Below are 22,119 nucleotides of genomic sequence, written 5' to 3' on the forward strand. Positions count from 1 at the left end.
GTGAACTCAGCTCTCTCTTCGCGGTTTACAAGTGTTTGCCAACTGCCCTGAGAAGCTGTTGCTTGGCTGAAATGTTCTCTCCTACACACCCGTTAAACACTGGTTCCCAATCTTTTCTGTGCCTCCACACACCGTAGAAAATGTTTGGTTAATATTGTTGTTGTTGTGTACATTTCCAACTTATACTGACTTACATGGTTTTCTTGTCAAGATTTGTTCAGAGGGGTTTCCCCATTGCCTTCTCTTGAGGATGAGAGAGTGTGGCTTGGCCAAGGTCACTCAGTGAGTTGGAATCGAACTTTGGTCTGCCGGGTCATAGTCCAACATTGCAACCATTATGCCATGGTGGCTATGTGTCTAAATACTACATAGAGTTCGCCTTTGCTATATTTAAATGTGACTCTAGGCAACATCTAGCTAATGCAATGGAACAGATCCATTGCATTAATAATTTCTTGTTGTTGTTGTTGTTGTTGTGCCTTCAAGTCATTTCCAAGTAATGGAAACCCTAAGGTAAACCTATCGTGGGGTTTTCTTGGCAAGTTTTGTTCAGAGGAGGTTTGCCATTGCCTTCCCCTGAGGCTGAGAGAGTGTGACTTGCCCAAGGTCACCCAGTGGGTTTAATGGCTGAGTGGAGAATCAAACCCTGATCTCTAGAGCTACAGTCCAGCACTCAGACCACTACATCACACTGACTGTCACATCCGCTACCAAACTAATAGCACATTTGAAATGGAAGAAGTTTAATTTTAAAATCACATTTGAACTACATACAACTGAATTGAAATTTATTTAGAAAAAAATGGCAAACTATTGTAAATTGGAAAATGATCTCCTTTGGATTAAATAAACAATGAGAATATTCTGTATGCAACACAACCATCTACTACCACTTCCCAAGGTACATTGGGAGTTGGCTTGAGTAATGATTTAGAAAGAACCTCCTGACAGTAAGAGCTGCTGAACAGTGGAATAGGCTTCCTTGAAGTATGGTGGAGTCTCCTTCTTTGGAGTTGTTTAAACAGAGGCTGGGTGGCCATCTGTTTGGGTGTGTGTGTGTGCTTTGATTGTGAGTTCCTGCATGGCAGAAGTGGGTTGGACTGCATGGCCCTTGAGATCTCATCCAGCTTTATGAATCTGTGATTTTATGATTTGTGACTTGTCATTAAGGACACAAACCACTTTTGTTGCTGGGGGTGAGGGAGAAGGCAGGGCTTTGATTCACATAGTCAGTTTTCAAGTTCTTTGGCCAAATTCTTCTCTCCCGTCCAATGAAAGAACAGTCTTTCTTGCTCTCTGTTTCAATCACCTGAATCCTTTATTGCTTGTGACTCTAGAAAGCCTGTTTCAATCAACTGAATTTTTTATTGCTTGTGACTCTAGAAAGCCTCATGCCCAAAAGGAAGAGTGTCCCCTCGCTGGAGAAACTGTGCCTGGAGAATGTGGTTAAGAATATGGAAAGGCTCTGGCTTAAGCATTGCGCTATGGATGGCAGCCTGGACAGGGACCACAGTCATGACATGAAAGGGCCCTTCAGCATACTGGGTGAGAATCACGCAACAAGCACACTCCCTGCTTTCTTCCCTTGCTTTAGTCCCAACCACAGTTTTGCAGTCGGCTCATCTGGTTAGGAAGGCTTATAGAGAGGTGAGGACCTTTCCCTAATGATCCATCCACTAACCTATGCTGCATATTTGCTATAAAAACCCCCAACAGCACTCTGCATATTTAAGTTTACGTTTGGAAAGTGGGAAGTCAATTATAGGCTGCATCCATATTGTAGAAATATTCCGGTTTGACACTGCTTTAACTACTGTACCATTGCTCAATGCTATGGAATTCTTGGAAGTGTAGTTTGTACATGGATTATTTCTGCAGTGCGGATGCAGCCATAGTTTGCATTAGTTTTGTTAACTGGGTTTGTGTTTATGGTATTTAATGTCATAGTTTTATATAGGGGGAGGGAGTTGGGAGATCAGGGAGCTTGGCACAGTCATTTAGTTTACTTTAGGGTCCTGTTTCCTGTGTTTATGGGGATGGCTCACATTGTCTTCCCCTCATTAATTTAACTCAGAGGGCTTGGCTTCCATCAACAGTGCTGCCCCTCTCAAAGCCTTAGTCCATTCGGCAGATGCTGATAGAAAATCAGTCTAGATGGTCAGATCAAAGGGTGAGTCAAGTGGAAGTTGCTCCTTGGGTTTGGGAAAGGGGAAGTCAATTATAGTTTGTGTCAGTTTTGTTAATTGGATTTGTGTTTATAGTGTTTAATATCATAGTTTTATATAGGGAGAGGGAGTTGGGGTCATTTAGTTTAGTTTAGGGTTATGTTTGTAGTTACTGTGTGGGGTTATGATTTTATAATGTCCGCAACCAAGTGTTCATATATATATATTTTGTTTTTGTATTTAATAAAAAGATTATTTTTTTAAATCCCTGGTGTATTTTTTCTTTAAAACGAGGGGAAGGGAGATATAGAAAAGAATGTTTGGGAAGTACTGGGCATTTATACCTGCAGGCTCATTTGAATATTGGCTTCAGTGGGGGAAAGGAATTAAGACTTGTCTTCCTTCTGTCTCTGTATTGCCACTGCTCTCCCATGCGCACCTCCTCACTCTCTTTCGTCAAGAAATAGTCAATCAGCCTGTTTATTTTATTTGCTTCTTTCTATTTATTTGATTTACATCTTCCTTTTCTCCTAAATGGGATTCAATATAAATTAAAACAGACCATCTGAAACAATACGAGTGCAAAAAGTTTTTTTTAAAAAAAGATTAAACCACATATCCAGTTAAAACACTTATTCTAAAACATCAAAAATATTTTTTAAAAATACCCATTACATACCAAAACCAGCACATCCATTTCCACATCATTGCACCCTGGTCAGCCAAGGCTGAAGGCTATTTAAACAAGAAGGTCTTTGCCTGCTGGTGAAAAGGAGAGATTTTCAAAGCCCAGGAGCACTGAAACTGAGAAGGTTCTCTCTTGTGTCTGCACCAGCTGAAATGATTGGCCTTATCCAAAATATCTTCTATTCTGTAGTTGCGTAAAGCTTGGTTCATAGCATCCCAGTTGCCAAATATGGGACTTGGACAACATAGGATAAGTTATTTCTGATTTATGGTGAACTTATCACAGGGACTGTGAGTATGTAATTCACCCAAGGTTAGTGGCCAAGCCAGCATTTAAACGGTCATGGTCCAACACTCAGACAAATACACCATGCTGTCTCTCATAACATAGGATACTTATAAGGCATTATGGGGTGGTAGGGGACCATGTATGCCACCTGGAGCTCCCTACCTAAACAACCTAAAAACAATCAAGAAAGCACAGTAGCTAAAGAGCTCCCATACTAGGGTCATACATGGATCAAAATGGTGACTGCAGCCAAGTACTAAGAAGAAAACTTATAATATTTTTGAGACACTCTCACATCTTACGCTGGTTTTTGGCTTGCATCTTCTGGGAGAGTTAACAGTCTCTTCTCTCCTTTCCCCATTCCCAGCTGGCTCCCTTCTCCATGAATTACTCAATATCATGAGAAAGAGGAAACTCATGAGTCCGGCCCTACTGCACCTTTTCTTTTTGCCACAGCTGAAGGAACTGAACTTGAGACCCTGGTCACAGCAAATTGGAGGGACAATTGCCCACATCATCTCAGTACGCTGCAAGGTAAGGGGTGGGTGAGTAAAGATGATCTGGAAAGAGAAATCTCTTGTGGACATCCTGTCTCTAAGATGGAGTCTGGGAAATTTCTAGGAGTTCTAGTTCTGTAAAGGAACTTCTTTTTTCTTCTTCTGTTATTGTTGCTTATTGAGTTCAAGTAGTGCCTGAGAGAAGCAGCAAGACACAAGAAAGGTAGAATTGTTATTGTTATCGAGGTTATTTTTCTTTATTATTTTTATTGAAAATAAACAGACTTAAAATAAATAAACGATCAAATCAAATGAAAAGAAAAAGAAAAAACATTGACAACAAAAATGAAAACACATATTTAAAAATTGTTCAAATATATAAAGTGCCTGATATATACAATAAACATCCCTTCACTTAATTTTATTCTCTTCTAAATGTTCCATCTCTGTTGTCTATGTTACATCTTATTGTTGGTTATTTGTGTACCTTTATAATTCTTCTTCCTATTGTTCTAAGGCCTGTTACAGACTGCCAAAATAAAGCTGCTTCGGGTCTCTTTGGAGGTATGCTATTTAAAGGATGCATGGGTCCTAAGAGTCTGGAGGTTGCGCCAAAGCCACACTCCATTCCTAAGCACTGGAGTGTAGCATTGGTGCAGCTTCTGGATTCTTAGGATACATGCATCATTTAAACAGCATATCTCCAAAGAGACCCGAAGCAGCTTTATTTTGGCAGTCTATAACAGGCCTAAGTAACTTTTTTAATGCTCTGGGAGAAGGACAGTCTAATTCCAACACTGGGGGGAAGCAGGAGGATGTTGAATTAGAAGAACTCTTGTCCTTGGTATGGCTCAGTGGATTACAGTATTAGTTTCTTAAGTTATCTATTCTGTAGCCATTATTTAGAACTGGGTTAGCAGTGAGCTTAGAGAAATACAGTATAATGAAGAGTCTACCATGGTGCACATTGACAGGGTTGATCTATGCTTAGTATGACTTTTGTGGAGGTGGGGTGGGGGTGGGATCTAAATCTCAGTTTTCTAGGCCTTGAATGGCAAGGTGAAGTGTCATTCGATGCTCTGCCTCAGGTAACAAAATCCTCAGGTTTGAGGCTGCAGGGATGGACTACTCTTTAATCTCACCAAACTCAAATATAACTGCAGTGTGCTTGTCATGGTTGAATGCATATTGATGTCATGTAGAGGTTTCAGAGGATAGCAAGTAAGGGAGAGGAGCATATGTGTGGATAGGCTCCTCAATTGGACAGTTACTCCTCTTGGCTTCACATGCTTCTCATTCAAGTTGGCTGATCACCCTTATTACACTCAGGCTATCTGATTTCCAAATTTCTGGCTCTGTGCCTGATTTTAATCAGCAAAACAAAGTGTTATGCGCTTTCAAGTCATTTCTGATTTATGGTGAACCCATCACAGGGTTTTCCTGGCAAGATTTGTTCAGAAGGGGTTTGCCTTTGTTTTCCTCTGAGGCTGAAAGAGTGGATTTCCATGGCTGAGGAGGGATTTGCACCCTGGTCTCCAGAGTTCACAGTCCAGTATTAAAAGCACTACACCACCCTTGCCCTCCAGCAAAAAATTGCTCTGCCACAATCTTGTGAATTTTAAAGATTCTGCAAGATGGGAGGTATCTTTTGTGCTGTTTTTATTGGTGGGCCTGGATTCTGCTCTATGATATTTCCAGTCTGATGCATTAGGAAATGATGTCTCAAACATACACTGTTTGACTTTTGCCAAAATACGCAAGACACCGTGCCTGTAACAGAAATACCCTCATGGCACATGTACATTTCACATTAGAGAAAACAGAGTCAGGATCCATAAATGTTTTCTCCTTTGGCTTGAAAAGGTGGTGTTGGGGACAGTGTAAATTTCATGGATGAAATATGCAGGCATACAAACCCAAATCAATCTCGCATTTGCTCATGTGATGTTCTTTCTGTTTCCTGAGGTAGAATCTTACCTCGCTGATTCTTAATTGTTGCGACCAGATCCCTGCAGATGCTTTAGTTGGCCTTGTGAAAGTTTTGCCACGCCTCACAACACTAAAGCTTGTAGCTACCCAGTTCAACACAGAAGTATTGTCCACCATTCGGACATCCTGCCTTGGGCTTAATGAGCTGGACATCGCTCACTGCAAGAGTCTGACCCCGGATTCCCTCCTCCATTTGGTCTATGACCCCATTACAGGATCTTACTGTTGCCAGTCATTGGAGGGGCTCACCACTGAGGGAGTGATGCTCGGTCCAAACCATCTCAGTTTGCTTTGGGTTCTGGCCTTTGTGCTCCTGGCATTGCCCAGTCTGAAATATTTGGGTAATCAAGCTACAGAACAAGCTGTGCGTCTGATCCATGACCAGCAATTTTCCCACACCCAGATGCTTGTTGGGTTCCCCTCGCTTGAGGAAGTGGCACGCTACAGGGCATCCACACACCCACATGAGGAAAGAAGCAGATTTACCTTGGGCCTCAAGCAAGTATGTGGTGTGCTTGATTCCTCTTTGCCGAAGGTTGGTGCTGTGTGCCCACACCTGTTGGAAGTCTCTGTGATCCTAAGAAATAGCCATGGTTTGGATCAGCACTTGTTGTCCTGGCACAACCTTGTCCACCTTAGCATTGATGGCATGGGAAAGGACCTGAGGGAGCTTTTTCCTGTGATAACATGCCTTGGGACACAGCTTAAATGACTGTCACTTGAGGGATTCACCTTTAAAGATGAGTTGACCTTCCATAGCTTGCTGAGCCCCTGCCCAAATCTACTGAAATTTGATCTTTTTTTCCTCTCTCCAGTGATATTTGGCCTTCGCAGGGAGACAGAGAATGAGACAGAAAATGAACAGATAAATAGGGATCTGAGCCTCCCTCCCCTCCAATTGCCTCAACTTTCTGAGTTTTTCATAATGCACACTGATGTACAGAATCCACTGCCTCCCTGGCATATAGCGGTAGTGAATAATATCTTGGTATCTGTGTTCAAATATTCCCCATTTCTCAAAACTTTGACTCTGGCCTGTCTGCCTTTCTACCTGGATAAGGCATTTCAAAAGGTGCTAAAACCACCTAGCACTGCCCTGTCACATCTTCATGAGCTCTCACTGGTTCAGGCTCAGATATCGGTTGGCACCATCAACTTGCTGTTTTCCTCAGAGAATCAGTTGAGCATCCTTTCCTTAGAGGAATGTTTGAACATAAGCAAGACAGACTACTTTGGTCTCCTCCAGAGGGTCCATAAAGAAAGCTTTGAACTGATTATCAAGTGGAAATGAAGAAAAAATATCCCTCTTCACCAGCCTGGAATGGTAGGTCCACTCCTCATGGGGCCAAGCTAATTTGTTTTTAATAAAGCTTGTTTTTATACAAGCTTTTGCCTCTGAACTATTTTGTGGGTAAATGTGAAGGAAGTCTGAGGTGTTCAGTAGGAGTTGCAACAACATCTGGAGGGACTAGAGAGTACATTGCATTGGTCCAAAACATAGTGCAGAAATAATCCAGTTTGAGACTGCTTTAATTGTCTTGGCTCAGTGCTACGGAATTCTGGGAACTGTAGTTTTGTGTGACATTTAGCCTTCTCTGTGAGAGAGCTCTGGTGCCACAATAACCTACAGTTCCCAGGATTCCTTAGCACTGAGACAGGGCAGTTAAAACAGTCTCAGACTGATTATTTCTGCAGTGTGTTTTGGACCGTTGTTAGGTACAGTCGGACCTCCACATTTGTGTCTCTGATTATTCATGGATTTGTTTAATATGTTCTCTCTGGAAATTTCTAGATCCTTCAGCACAAGTCTGTGGTCAGCATCCAACAAACATTGTGCTGCAGGACCTAGAGATTCCTAGAGACAACACTTCTTTAGGCCCTTGTAGGTCCTCCAGTCCAATTCTATCTTCACTTTCATGTGGATGTTGACCATAGAGTTGGGCTGAAGAGTCTAGAGATTTGTAGAGAGGTATTCTCTCAGGTAAAAAAAAAGTTTCCCTCCCACTTTCATGGGGCTCATAAGCCCCTAACCCCAGTGAATGTGGAGAGGGCCTACTGTGCTCTCGCCTACATTCTTTCCCCTACACGCCCTGTTTGCCCTGTGGCATTAAAAGAGGAATAGAATCAGGGCAACGATTCTTTTAATATGGTCCAGTTTCTCAATGTCCTTTTTGAATTGTGTTGCCCAGAACTGGACACAATATTCCAGGTGGGGCCTGACCAAAGCAGAATAGAGTGGTATTGTTACTTGCTTTGATCTAGACACTGTTGATGCAAGCTAGAATCACATTGGCTTTTTTAGCTGCCGCATCACACTGTTGACTCATGTTCACCTTGTTGCCTACTAATACTCCTAGCTACCTTTCACACATAGTCTTGTTAAGCCAGGTGTCCTTCATCCTATATCTATGCATTTCATTTTTTTCTCCCTAAGTGTAGTACCTTACATTTCTCCATGGTCAAATTCATTTTGTTAGTTTTGGCCCAGCTCACCCTAAATGTATCCCATTGTGGATGTAAAGAGTGGAGGAAATTTTGGCACTCCAGGTATTTTGAACATTAGTTCCCAGGAGCTCTTGACTGCATGGTCAATAGTAAGATATTTCAGGAGCTGCCTAAAATACCTGAGGGATCACTATTTCCCCAGTCTTAGCCTGTTATGGAACCATCTTATAGCAATAGCAACAGCAAGTACATTTCTATACCACTTATCAGTGGAATAGCATTCCCAAAGCAGATGACAATGTGTTAGCTGGGTACACCTTGAACCCCATTAGGTCCTTTGAATCCCATTTTGGGAGAAGGGCAGGATATAAATCCAATACCAAAACATGAATTTGTTGCTTATATACAGAAAAAATAGGGAAGATTTTGTCTTCTCCAAACAGACTTCACTGATCTGAATCTCAAGCAGGCATAGGCAACATGAGTGACCTGCAGTCTCCTTGCATACTTTTGACATGCAGTTGCCATTTATTAGCTTCACTGTTGCAGCAATGCTGCCTCAAAGTTATATTCTGTTAAAAAGAAAAAGAAAAAAATAAGGCACAGGAGACTCCACACATTGTTTTAAAGCAGAATCATGCTTCCACAAGTCTCTGGACAGAGTGGAGTGATTTATGACACCATGATTCTTATTAAACAAAATATCCACGCTTCTGTGAGCCAGCATGGTGTAGTGGTTTGAGTATTGGACTATGACTCTGGTGATCAGGGTTCATATCCTGGGTCGCCCATGAAAACCCACTGGATGACCTTGGCCAAGTCACACTCTCTCAGCGTCAGAGTGTGGCAATTGCAAACCTGCACTGGACAAAGAATGAAAACTGCTTGATCAGGACCAACACAGCAGCCTCCACTCCTGCTTGGTTCTTTGGGGGAATTCATTCGTATGTTACTACTAAGCTGAAATGTCTTCATTCCTTTATTGATCCCTGTCCTTTTGGATGATCTTTCCCCAGCATGGAGCCACTGTAAAAAAGAAAATCCAGTTGTTGCTTGAAACTGGAAAAAGATCTAAAGCTGTGATTGCATCTAAGCAAGAGGCAGCCTTGACATCTTAGGGTCCCATGGGAATGTTGAATTATGAAACCTCTGCCATTCATAAGAAATAGACCTGAGGTATGGCAGAACCAGCACAGTATTATGGTTTGAGCATCGTTTTCTCTGGAAACCAAGGTTGGAATCCACACTTAGCCATGGAAACCCATGGGATAATCTTGGCCAACTCACACTCTATACCACTTTATTAGTTTTCTAAAGCTAAATATTTTTTCTCTTCATTGAGAGCAAAAGATATCTTTTAAAAAAACGTTGTGATGGGTGGGGCAAGGCAATATGGTTAGAGATTAGGGCCCTTATCAGATGAGTGTGGAACTGGGGGTCTTCTGCACTGGGCGATTCGAATTCACGTTATTTCGCAAAGTACTGTCATACCTGGGAGTCCTTCCGCATTGGCAGGATTCAAATTGGCCAATCCGCATTCGCGCGAAGTGCATTCAGTGCAGAATGTTTTGTCACACCAGGTGCTCAACATGAGGATTGGCCGATTCGTATCGGTCCCCTCGCACATGCTCAGTGGTGCCCTGCATGGGTTGCGACCTTAAACTCTTCCGGGGTGAAGGGGAGGTCACGTCATGACAGCCTGGTAAACAGCTGGAGAGCCAGCTCATGCACATTAACAATCGCGATACAACTGCCCGTTACTGTTTCCTCTCTACATTCCCTGCTTGGTTTTTAACGTACCATGACCTTCCCTTGCAACAAATTAGCAATGCCCGGTTCTACGTGTGTGTGTGTGAGTGTGTGTGTATGTATTCTGGGGGGGGAGGATCATTCCGCGGCTGTCAAAGAGGCTGGATGGCCATCTAAGTCAATGGGGATGCTTTGATTAGAGTTCTCTCCTCTCCTCCCGGCTTGGGATCCAGTCTGGGCTGCATCCCAAGGCAGGGAAACAGGTGCGGGGCGCGCTAGAATCGCAGTGATCGCCACCGTTCCAGCGGCTTCCTCCCTCCTCCTCCGGCTTGGGATCCAGCCTGGGCTGCATCTCAGGCAGGGAACAGGCGCGGGGCCGCTAGAATCGTGGCGATCGCCACCGTTACAGCTTCCTCCTCCTCCTCCCGGCTTGAGAGGCAGCCAGGCTGGCTCCCAAGCCGGGAGAGGAGGAGAGAGGCTGCTGATCGCGATTCCAGCGGCCCCCGCGCCTCTTCCTGCCTGGGATGCCAGGCCAGGGATGCCTCTCAACCGGGCGAGGAGAGGAGAGGCCGCTGGAACCATGATTCCAGCGGCCCGCACCTCTTCCCTGCCTGGGATGCAGCCAGGAAGCCTCTCAAGCCGGAAGGAGGAGGAGGAGGGAGGCCGCTGGAACCGCCCCCCCCCCGCTTCCCTGGAACGGCAAGAGGAAAGACCCACCGAAAGTAAAAAATTGTGGAACTGGGGATCTTGCGATGGAATTCAGGACTGGGTAGTCACAACACCAGGACCCATTCGCACTGAGATCGAACAAAGCCCCAATCCAGGATATCGCAATCCCCTTATCAGCGCACTGGCCAACACCTCCAAAAAGAGGAGCCAGTAAGCATTCAGTTCGGCAGCTCGCGCATTCCACCGTGAGTGCGGATTGGGCCATTCGAATGCTGGTATGATGGTACTTAGCGAAATAACACGAATTCGAACCACCCAGTGCGCAAAACCCCCAGTTCCACACTCATCTGATAAGGGCCTATGCCTCCAGAAAACAGGTTTAGAAAGAAGAGATTATAAAAATAACCCAGAGGTGGAGGTAACTGGTGAATTGGTGCTTATCAAGCAGGAACAGATCTTTTGTAAAAGCAAAGGAAAGGGTCTTATGGGCCTATTCAATTTCACCTCAGGCTGGAATATTTGCATGAAAACTGAGACATTTCACATGACTGCTCTAAAGTTGGTCTGGACTCCTGGGGACCCTATGGATGAGAGTGTGAGTTGTGCAAGATCACCCAGTGGGTTTCCATGCATGGATTTGAACCTGGGTCCTAGCCTCCTTTTTTCTACCTCCATTACCCTCACCTCAGGGTACCACCATGCCTCCCTCCTTCCCTCCTTCCCCACTTGTCCCCTGCCTCCCACTTCCTTCACCTTCCATTGCTCTTTACCCCTTTGGCCTTTTGCCTTAATTTGCAGGTGGGCAGCAGCCAGCAGGGAGGCAGCATGATGTAGTGGCTGGAGCATGGGACTGGGAGCCTGGGAAATCAGGGTTCGGATCCCTGTTCTGCCATGGAAAACTATGGGGTGAGCTGGGTTAGAGCTACACTCTCTCAGCCTCAGAGGAAGACAAATTCCTTCTGAATAAATCTAAATAATGTGATAGGGTGACCATACATTGGAAATGGCTCAGAAAGCCCCATTATTTCCATCTGCTCCCTTTTCTCCATGCTGCCCCATTTGCCCAGGTTGGCAGCAAGGCAAGGTGAGACCTAAAGACAGGAGAGAGGAAGGAAGGGGAGCAGAAGATTCCATGCCATTTGGGAGCCCTCCTTGCTCTGCCCATTAGGCAAGACCTTGGGTTTCTGAGCCCTGCAGGCAAAAAGGCATCCAAAATGGCGGGGAGGGTGGGAGCTTTCCCTCCAACCTCCAGAAAAGAAGAAGAGCCCTGGCCCATCCCAGGTTTCGGTCTCCATGAAACTGTGCAGGTCTTAGGCCTGCTGAAATCTTCAAACTCTCTTCCAGCTTTATAAAAGGGAATTAGTTCAGAGACATGGCTGGGTTAGTCTGGAATATCAGGGTTCCAAGGGATCTCCAGACTAAGAAAAAGAAGGCAAAGAGACCTTGTAGCCCCTTTGAGATGGAACAGCGTGGTGCAATGGCTTGAGCACTGGACTAGGATATGGAGACTAGGGTTCAAATGCTGGCTTGGTTATGGAAACCCACTGGGTGGCCCTGGGCCAGTTACACTCTCTCAGCCTCAGAGGAAGACAATGGCCAACCTCCTGTGAACCAATCTTGCCAAGAAAACATATGATAGATTTGCCTTGGGATTTCCATAAATCAGAAACAGCATCTTTGAGACGAGAGAAAGAATGCAAAGGGATCTGTAGCACCTTTGAGCCTGAGGGAAGGAGGCTGAAGCATTAGCTTTCATAGACCTGACTGGTTTCCTGAGGTGCATGCAACTCCCTCTTGCTATAGTCCTTCCTGCTCTCATCCTTTCTATCCCCATCTCCTCCTCCTTTGCACACAGTGGCTCATGCAATTTCCAAAATCCACAGGCCACATGTTTGCTCCACACAGGCATTTTTGGCCCACTATTTTCAGTTGCAGGGAGGCTTTAAGGCAGAGAGCCAACATGGTCAGAGTGTTGGACTAGGACTCGGGACCAGGGTTCGAATCCCTGCTTGGCCATGGAAACCCACTGGGTGTCCTTGGCCAAGTCACACTCTCTCAGCCTCAGAGCATGGCAAAGACAAGTCCTCTCCGAACAAACCTGGTCAAGGAAGCCCCAAGACAGGGTCCCTTTAGGGGGCCCAGAAGTCAGGGAAGACTTGGAGGCACCCAACAACAAGTGTGAAGGTACCAGGCTTAAGGGAAACCCACTTGAACCCAAAAATCCTCCCCACGGAATTTGATTGGAGCAAGGCAGCCAATGGGGAAGGAGACCCCAGCCCCAAACAGCCAATCCTGAGGCTCCCAGGGGTTTCAATTTTCCCAGGAAAGTTTTTGGCAGTCTTTGCCTTCTTCTTCGTCCCCACGTGGTGAGAGTCCAGGGAGTGGGATCGAAGTAGGGGAGCCTGACCCCCTTCATTCTTTTCGCCTCTGGGAAACCTTTGGAAAGGGTGTGAGAGAGAGGCCTCTCTGGTGTCTCTATATATTGTGTACGTTGTTTTTGTGGGACTTCAATTTGTTTCCAACTTATGGTGACTCGAAGACTAACCTATCCTGGGGTTTTCTTTGCCAGCTTTGTTCAGAGGGGGTTTGCCATGGCCTTCCTCTGAGGCTGAGAGAGCATGACTTGCCCAAGGCCACCTATTGGGTTTCCATTGGCTGAGTCAGGATTGGAACCCTGGTCTCAAGTCTTATTGCAGCACTCAAACCACCATGCCTCCCAGAGTCTTGTGTATGTCTGTGTCAGTGATTAGATAGATAGGTAGATAGATAGATAGATAGATAGATAGATAGATAGATAGATAGATGAGATATAGATCTCTTAACCAGAAAAGCCTGTGATAGGACTCTGGAGACCAGGTTGGAATCCCAGCTCAGCCATGGAAACCCACTGAGTGACCGTGGGGAAGTCACACACTCTCAGCCTCAGAAGATGGCAATAGCCAACACCTTCTGAAGAAACTTGCCATGAAATCCCTGTGATAGGTTTACCTTGGGGTCTCTGTAAGTTGGAAATGGACTTTATGGGACAGGAGAACAACTTCAGAGAAGGTCTTTCTCTCGGTATCACCATCTTCACAAGCTCCTCTGCTGAGGACATGGGAGACAGCCATTTGGGGTCTAATCTGCACTGCAGAATGCAAACTCAATCACCAGGACCCTAATTCCTGCATCTTTGTAAGAACCAGACTGGCTTAGACCCAAAGGCCCATCTACTCTCTAAGAGTCTGTTCCTAAACCTGTGGAACATGTAATATCTGTCTCTCTTTTCTCACTTCAGAAGCAAGATGCCCAAAAGAAATAGAGAGCGCTTGCTGGAGGAGAGGAGCTTGGAGATTGTGGCTGAGAATATGAAGCATGTTTGGGCCAGAGATTACAGGGACAACCGCCTGGGTAAGTAGTACTGTGGCTGTACTACTATTGTGCTGTATACTTCAGCAAACTGGGGGAGAGACAGTCACAAGAAGTGGGTTCTTTTTCTTCCTTCCTGATACCTTGATAACCCCCTCCTCCCATCTGCTAGGCAACCTGAGGATAAATTCAGAGACCTAGCCATGTTAGCCTGGAATATCAATATGCAAAAGGATCATGTAACACCTTTGAGACTAAAAGGGTGAGAAAGAAATTGCAGTACTGTATAAGCTGTCAGTGTTATTTTAACATGTTGGGGGGTACCCAGAGAGACAGACTTGCCTTTTGTAGGCAGCTGTATACAGCTACAGTATCCCTTTTAGGGAAAAAGGTGGCATAGAAATGAAATAAATAAATAAAAGTAATAGTAATAGTAGGGTTGGCTAGAGCAGAACTCAGTCTTTCTCAGATCAAGCTTTATTGCATTGACTACTGCAGTTCCATTGCTGAAACCTTGTAACAAAAGTCTATCTAGCCCTCCCATCATTCTCTCAATGTTAATGCTGCTAAAAAACTTTCTGCTAGATAGAGGACCAGGAGGAAAGGGGAGCCTGGGCAGGCAGAAAAAGATTTCTTTATTAGAGGTTTTGTTAATAGAGGTATGACTGCCAACCAGGTTTAATCCTGCTTACCTTCCAGGGTCAAGAAGGATCTGGCGCCTTTAGGATATTTAGGACTCTTACCTGACACTGGCCTCATTTCACAAACCCATCCTGGGTTTTTCCTGTCTCTCTCTGTCCACACAGCTGGCTTCCATGTCGAGAAGTTGATCTTTTCCCTGTGGAGGACCAAGCGCCTTACTCCTCCCTTGCTTCACTCGCTCATCTTGCCCCAAATGACAGTGCTCAACCTTTCCTTTTGCTCAGACTTGGTCAAGAGGGATGCTGCCCGAATCATCGCTATGCGTTGCAAGGTAAGCTTATATGTGAGAACGAACTGGACATGGATTTCTTGGGGAATGTAAAATTAGGCACTGAGTAGAGAGAAGGAGAAGCTTTTCTCCCTCTTATTATATTAAAACCTGCTGCTTTCTACTCAACCTGGGAAACTCAGGAGAGATAAAAGGAAGGACTTTGTAAGATGGTGCAAAGTGAAAAGGTGGAATTCAGATGCGCAATATGTAGTGATGACTGCCAATTTAGATGGTTTTAAAATGAGAACACACACATTTGTGAAGGATCTGGCTGCACATCAGATTCCTTCCTATAGTATAGGCATTATGCCTCTTAACATTTGAAAGTGTGGGTGCTGTTGCTCTTGTGGTTATCTGATGGAATTTTGGGTTGAGCCAGAAGGGCTGTCACAGGACTGTACAGGACAGGAATCACTTGGGGAACGCTGTGTTGCTAACAGGGCCTTGCTGTGTGCTTCTTTCCTTGCCTATGGGGAAATCCTGTTCCTGGTGGCACCCTTGTTGGTTGTTTAGCACCACTTGGCATTCTAGCATGTGAAACCTATGGACACAAGGGAGAGGCCTGTGGCTCCTTCCAGACTAAGAAACTCTTAAATTACAATGGCTCCTCTTTCCTATGGAAAGTGAAAACTTTGCAATTTTTAAAAGACTTTTAGGAATCGACTAGAATGGGCTTATAACAATGTGCTGTGTTGTTGGTTTAATTTTTTTTTAGGTAACACACACACACATAGTAGTGATGTTTTTCTATGTTTTGTTAACCTGTACTGGTTTTAATAATTTGTAAGCTGCCTTGAGTCCTATTTTTGAGAAAAGGACACAATAGAAATGAGTAGTTCCAACCTTTTAGATTGCAGATGTTTTAGATTGCAACTCTGATAATTTATGAATGTTGCGCTAGTTGACTGGGGCTTCGGGGATATAAAGTCCAAATAAAATGGAGGAACAAAGGTTGGGAAACACAAGCAGAAATGAATAAAATTACAAATACCCTGAGATCAAATACTTTTTAAAAAATATATAAGAGAAGGTTGGTGAGGGTCAATGGATGCTCCTTGCCTTGGCCAAAATGGTGGGGTTGAGGAGCATACTGTACCCCCATGTGGGCAGTGTGCAAACCACAATAAACTGTACGTTTTCTCTCTGACATGCTTTTCTGTTTCCTGTGGCAGAATCTCTCTTCGCTGAATCTCCATGGATGCAAGTGGATACCAGTAACTGCTCTCACAGACCCAGTGCAACAAAAGAGTGTTATCAGCTCTGGCCTCCTCCTGCCAGCGGCTTCAAGAACTCAACATCTCCTGGTGTAACAAACTGTCTCTGGTTTCTCTTCCCCATCTTGCCTATAACTGCACTCAAGGCTCTTTCTGTTGCCAGGCATTGGAAAAGCTTGCCATTTTTGGACTGGGTGGCAGGGGAGACCAGTTTTCAGCCCTGGCCTTCATGCTGCTGGCATTATCCAATCTGAAGCACTTGGGTCATGAATTTGCTTCCGAGGCCGTAGTAATAATCCACAAGCGGCAATTTGAGAAGGTTCAGTTGCCCCATGGGTTTCCCAGCCTCGCTGAGGTGGCACAGCTGATGATCTCCACCCAGATGAATGAGGGGAGATCCACATTTTCTCTGCCCCTGTTGGAAATAGATAAAGTTGGCCAGTCGTTCTTGCCTATATTGAGTGCCATGTGCCCATTTTTGGCGAATGTGAATGTGGAGCTTAGAAACAATTCTCCCTTGGTCCCAAATTTCTTCAATTGCCGCCATCTTACTCACTTGAGCCTTAGTTGTGGGAAAGACAGCCCCAGGGACCTGAGGGACCTTTTGCCAGTGACAGCATTCCTTGGGGCCCAACTTCAATCCCTCATAATCCATGACTTCTCCTTTGTGAAAGAATTCTCTTTCCATGCTCTGCTGCGCCATTGCCCAAAACTCCAGGAGTTCGAAGTTTCATTCTTTCCACCGAGGCCTAGACATGACAGACAGCTAGATGCTTAGACCACAGACTGGGATTTCAGCCTTCCCCTTGAATTTCCTCAGCTTTCTAAATTCTATGTGGAGTGTTCCACAAAGTGGACTCCCCTGCCTCACTACCATGCCATGGTGTTAAGACAGTGTGTTGTAGACCTCATGAAACAATCACCTTGTCTAAAATCCTTGAATTTGACCCGTCTGCCTTTCTCCCTGGATCAAGTATTTAAGGAGGTGGTGAAAGCCCCTGGAGCTGCCTTGCAACAACTCTGTGACCTTAGTCTAGTTCAAGTGAAGATATCCATGTGCACAATCCACCTGCTGTTGTCCTTGGAGAATCCACTGGAACTACTGATCCTGAATAGCTGCCCAGGCATAGATAAGGAGGAGTATGAAGAGCTCCTCACTAGAATCGTCAGGGAAGGCCTTGACCTAAATATTGATTGGCAATGAAGAGCCCTCTAGAGATTTTGCTGGGCAGATTGGAGGTTTCCCTATTTCCCTTCCTGAACTGTCATTTTTGTTCCAACAGAAAAATGAAGTTCCACAGGGAAAAATCCCTTTATCAGTGAGAGAAATGCTTTTTAAGATGGGTTTACTCCAGGAGGTGGGCACCTGAAGTTTTGGGGGATTTAGCTTCCATAATCCATAATTCTGAGTTAGATCTCAGAAACATCAGGTGGGTTGTGGTTGCCAGAAAATTTGTAGTAAAGGCAATCCCCAGAATTAAAGAATTTGAAGTCTCCCCCTCGTTTTGCATTCTATGTAACCTAGAAGTACTATTTAGCATATATATTGAATCACTTTTAAAGCTTCAGTTTTGTACTAGTGTACCCTGTTCCAAAGACAGAGCTGCAAATTTGGGGTGGTGGCCTTCTAGGATATAAGGTTTGAACTGAGAACTGATAATAGTGAACTCTCCAGCTATGGTTTTGTGTGTGTGTGTGTGTGAGTTATTCAGGTTATGAGGCCATATTGTAGAGTTTATTCTTAGGAATAAACTCTTCTATAACATGGCCTCATAGCCTGAAAAACCCCACAAAAACCTATGGATGCTAGTCGTGAAAGCCTTCATCTCCAGCTGTGCTTTGTCATAAATAGCATATGACCAGTAGATGAAGATGGTTTCATTTGAAAATAAGAATTTAATATCTTTCCACATTAAAACTGATTTTACTCAAAACCTTTTAAAATTAATTTACTTTAAATCTTATAATTGCACTAATGTCTCATAATAAGAATGGCATTTATTTCAGGGTTTCCTCATATTTCCATCCCCTCCTCCATGACTTTAACATTTCTGGAAACGTAATATCTCTGGCTTCAGTGTGGCCCAGGCAGCTTTCACCTTGTGCTGGGCCCAAGAGAAAATGTGTATTCATAAACAGTGGTTTGGATCGTGGGCATTTTCAACTTTGATTTAAATATAGATAAAACTGCAGGAAAACTGGGGAGATCAACAGGTTCCTGACAATGCAGGTCAAGTGCATGTGTTGGGCCAGAATTCAAAGACCTAGCATTGTTAGTCTGAAAAATCAGTTTTCAAAGGAATCTTATAGCACCTTTGAGACTGAAAGAAAGAAAGAAAGAAGCTGGTATCATGAGATTTCCAAGACATGAGCCTGCCTTTGGAGATGCAGCTGAGGAAGTCTGCTCAATTGTAGGAAAGCTCATGCTACCAACATCTTTCAGTCTCAAAGGCCCGTTACAGACTGTCTAAAAGTGGCAGTCTGCCGGCGCTGCTGGTTGCTCTGTGAGGGAGCCGCAGGAGCCAAACTGCGCGGCTCCCGCGCAGAGCAAAAAAGAAGCCCCAAAATGGCGCTTCTGGAGGCGCAGTTATGACGCTGCAAGGCGCCAATGGTGCACTCATGATGTCATAAATGCCGCATGACGTGTGGACGTTGTGCTTCCAACACGTAATAATGGTGGCGCCTGTGTGTATAGGGCGCCGCCATTATTACGCCACGTCACGTGATAGGGGTGAGGCCGGTGTGGACGCTAGGTCCCCGGCCAACCCCTATCACGTGATGGGGGTGCCTGAAGAGCCCTTGTGTAATGGGCCAAAGATACTGTAAAATCCCGTGAGTGCTGAGCCAGAGAGAAGCAATGGCTTGCTAGGCTTGCCAGCTATTCGTCTCAAATCAGCTGTCACATCTGTTGGTATCATATCCAAAGACCCCTAGTTTTAGATACTCAAGGGTTCATCTTGTCCCTCTTCCATAAAGTGACCAACCAAGTGCTACTGGGAAGCCATGAGCAGCAGTGAGTGCCAAAGCCCTCTCCTGTTCCCTAGCACATGAGATGGGGTTCATTGGCAGGCCTAATGCTTCTGAAGCTGATGGTAGCATTTTGCTGCCATGACAGTTAGACCTTCCATTTGATGCATCTCCCCTTTAAAGTCCTCCAAAACCACACTGATTCTCAGATGCTTGGGCACAAATTTAGTAGGCTGCATTTATGATTTAAGCATGTGCAAAGAAATTTGGACTCCCCTGCTCCATTGTTTTCCCCCATTCCTCAGTACACCTGGAACTTGCTAAATGGACAGCGCTATGAAATCCCTGAGACCTGGACAGAAGACTTCCTTTCCCTTTCCAAAGGGAGATCCTGGATCCAAAACATTGAATAAAGCAATTGACTAGTGTGTGTTCAGGATCTGTTACAAGTGGTTTGGTGAAAGGGGGAAAATAGCTGGTAGATTATTTTACAGCTACAGTTTTTTAGATGGCTAATGCTAATTGTTACAGTTTGTACTTTCTGCATTTCCAATCCAACTGTATACATTCCCAACCCACAACCGTGTTTACTGAAATTGTATAAACACTTAAAATTCTCAGTAGCCCTTTATTTATCTACAGCAAATAGATACAGTAGATTGTCCATGAATTAGTGGGTCTCAGTCAGTGTATTAGGTGCTGTTCACATTATGCAGTTGCTCCTGGTTTTCTGAGGTGCTGGAGCTCACTGAGAAAGGATTCTGATTATGTCATAAAACTACAGATCCCAACGCTCCAGACAATGGAGCCATGACAGTTAAAAGTGGTATCTAAATGCAATGGTTATGTAATGCGTGAATAGATCTTGCTCTTTTAGGTCCCACAGGACTCATTCTTATATCTGCCTGAGAATTCTAAATACTCCTCCTTAAAACTGCAAATCCCAGAATGCAACAGAAGGCAGCTAGAGGAGTCAAAGTGGAATAGCAGCACTTTAAGAGTATAGTGTGATAAACATCACAGACTAAAAACACAATGAAATTGTTTGATTTTGGAAAGCAGTATTTTCATACAGAGAGCAAAAGGGGGGGAGGCATTATATGGGGGGAGTGAACCAAACTATACTCCCATTCATGTTTTAGGAACAAGCAAAATATGTTCAAGTCCTACGATTATCAATAGATGGATCAAATTAGATGGCCAATTTTCATCATTCCAAATTAAAGACGATCTCAAAGATGTAAACATGAATGGCTCTCCTTTGCATTCCAGGAATGCTCTTTTACATACTGAGGCTGGAAGGTAAAGGACATATGAGAAAAGTAAAAGTGCTCCTCTAAAGTTAATAGCAAACTAGAAATAGGCAGCATGGCTGCCTACAAGGCACATAAATTACATACCCAGAATTAAATACAAAAGAATACCACAAATTGAAGAGTCCTTGCTAAACAAAGCATAGGACATCAGCGGGCATATGTCTATACAAATGCCTAGTGGTAGTGGATGATCAGAAGAGAAGTCGAAGGCTTTCATGGCCAGCATCCATAGTTTTTTGTGGGTTTTCTGGGCTATATGGCTTTCGCCAGCCACAGATGCTGGCGAAACATCAGGAAGGAACTCTGCTAGAACATGGCCACATAGCCCAAAAAACCCACAAAACGATCTCTGAAGTGGCTCAAAGTTACCTTGGGAAAGTGATACTTGTCCAGAACACAATATAAATTGGATCTGCAGATTCATACTGTACTCAGTTTTTGCAATGAAAAAAAAATAGCTCTTTCAAGTTCCAGCATCCCTTCCAGAGTCTGCCAAGTGCATGTCAAAAGCCTTTGAAAGGAGATAAGGCCATCACTGGCTGTCACTAGTACTAGGCAAATATAATAACCTCAGATGCCACAGCAGAATCATGCACTGCCACTGTATGGTATCGGTCTAAATTACCCACATTTTGAAAACCCATTTTGAAAAGGCAGATAAGATAATGGTTACTATTCACAAGAGCAATATATGAATTCCACTGTCCATGGGGTTTTCTTGGTAAGCTTTCAGAGGGGGTTTGCCAGCCTCTGAGGCTGAGAGAGTGTGACTTGCTCAAGATAACTCAGTGAGTTTACATGGCTGAGCCAAGATTCAAACCCTGGTCTCCAGAGTCGTAGTTCAACGCACCTACACTGTTAAGAAGAGAGCAGTTCAGCAGGGGTTTCTTGTTACATGGTTGCATGACAAGCAGCAGCTGCTGAAATTCCATTTTCTTTGCAACCAACCTTTAAAGATACAGAAGTCCTCCCTACCTTTCAGTCTGGTAACCTTACAGTTGAGTATGCTTCAGCTGAGTGTTTCTGGTTAGCTCAGGGTGACCCCATCAACTATATTTACTGGTAGAGTTCAAAGATTGAGTTGTGTTAGTCTGAGGAAACAGTATGTGGAGAGATTTATTGGCAGCATAAGCATTTGTAGACTTCATTCTACTTCCTCAGAGGAATGTGAGGAAGTACACTGCAGTCTATGAAAGCTCATGCTGCCAATTTCTTTCAGTTAGTCTCAAAGGTGCTACTACAAGATCTCTCTATGAACTGTATTTACTGTCAAGCTGGGATTTGAACCCAGTGTCTTGTGTGCCTTGGGTAGCAGAGTGGCTAGATGTTAGGGCAAGCCCCTGAGTTTTCAGTTTTTGTGGATTCACTTCCAGCGAAGAGGAAAGGGCTGTGGGCAAAGCTCCAGGTCAGCCAGTAGAGCAGCAGCTAGTTGTAATTGGCAAGGTCTAATTGACTGGTTGGGGAGCCAACATTGCATAGTAGTTTGAGCATTCGACTACAACTATGAAGGGCAGGGCTCGAACCCCTGTTTGTCCATGGATACCCACTGGGTAACCTTGAGCAAGTCACATACTCTCAGTCTCAGAAGAAGGCAAAGGCAAGCTCCCTCTGAACAAATCTTGCCAAGAAAACTCCATGATACCCCATGATACCATATGTTAGAAAGCTGGGCCAAAGCTAACAAAATGAAATTCAACACGGAGAAATGTAAGGTACTGCACTTAGGGCGGAAAAATGAAATGCACAGATACAGGATGGGGGACACCTGGCTGAATGAAACTACATGTGACAGGGATCTAGGAGTCCAAGTA

The 22,119-nt window shown here is 44.4% G+C and overlaps 1 protein-coding gene across 3 annotated transcripts; it reads left to right on the top strand.

Annotated features, from left to right (window-relative positions):
• Window positions 1-608: 608 nt before the first annotated feature.
• LOC121920894 lies at window positions 609-18,322 on the top strand. 3 transcript variants are annotated; one of them, XR_006101791.1, is made up of 5 exons: window positions 609-1,545; window positions 3,509-3,675; window positions 13,768-13,880; window positions 14,645-14,811; window positions 15,984-18,322. XR_006101791.1 is itself a non-coding variant. In XM_042448174.1 (3 exons), the coding sequence occupies exons 1-3, from the start codon at window positions 1,392-1,394 to the stop codon at window positions 6,337-6,339; spliced, it is 1,053 nt and encodes a 350-aa protein (XP_042304108.1). In that variant the 5' UTR covers window positions 609-1,391; the 3' UTR covers window positions 6,340-6,930. The 3 variants fall into 3 exon arrangements, 2 of the variants coding, with proteins under 2 accessions (XP_042304108.1, XP_042304109.1); XM_042448174.1 differs by lacking the exons at window positions 13,768-13,880; window positions 14,645-14,811; window positions 15,984-18,322 and adding an exon at window positions 5,608-6,930; XM_042448175.1 differs by lacking the exons at window positions 13,768-13,880; window positions 14,645-14,811; window positions 15,984-18,322 and adding an exon at window positions 6,443-6,930.
• The last annotated feature ends 3,797 nt before the right edge of the window (window positions 18,323-22,119 follow it).

This window comes from Sceloporus undulatus, chromosome 2 (assembly GCF_019175285.1).
Source record: "Sceloporus undulatus isolate JIND9_A2432 ecotype Alabama chromosome 2, SceUnd_v1.1, whole genome shotgun sequence".
In the NCBI taxonomy this organism is placed as follows: Eukaryota; Metazoa; Chordata; class Lepidosauria; order Squamata; family Phrynosomatidae; genus Sceloporus; species Sceloporus undulatus.

Bases quoted from the DNA above. Each gene is read 5' to 3' on its own strand.
- LOC121920894 (XM_042448174.1), top strand. From the start codon at position 1,392: ATGCCCAAAAGGAAGAGTGTCCCCTCGCTGGAGAAACTGTGCCTGGAG. The intron at 1,546-3,508 runs GTGAGAATCACG...CCCCATTCCCAG, and splicing joins AGGGCCCTTCAGCATACTGG to CTGGCTCCCTTCTCCATGAA. The intron at 3,676-5,607 runs GTAAGGGGTGGG...TTCCTGAGGTAG, and splicing joins TCATCTCAGTACGCTGCAAG to AATCTTACCTCGCTGATTCT.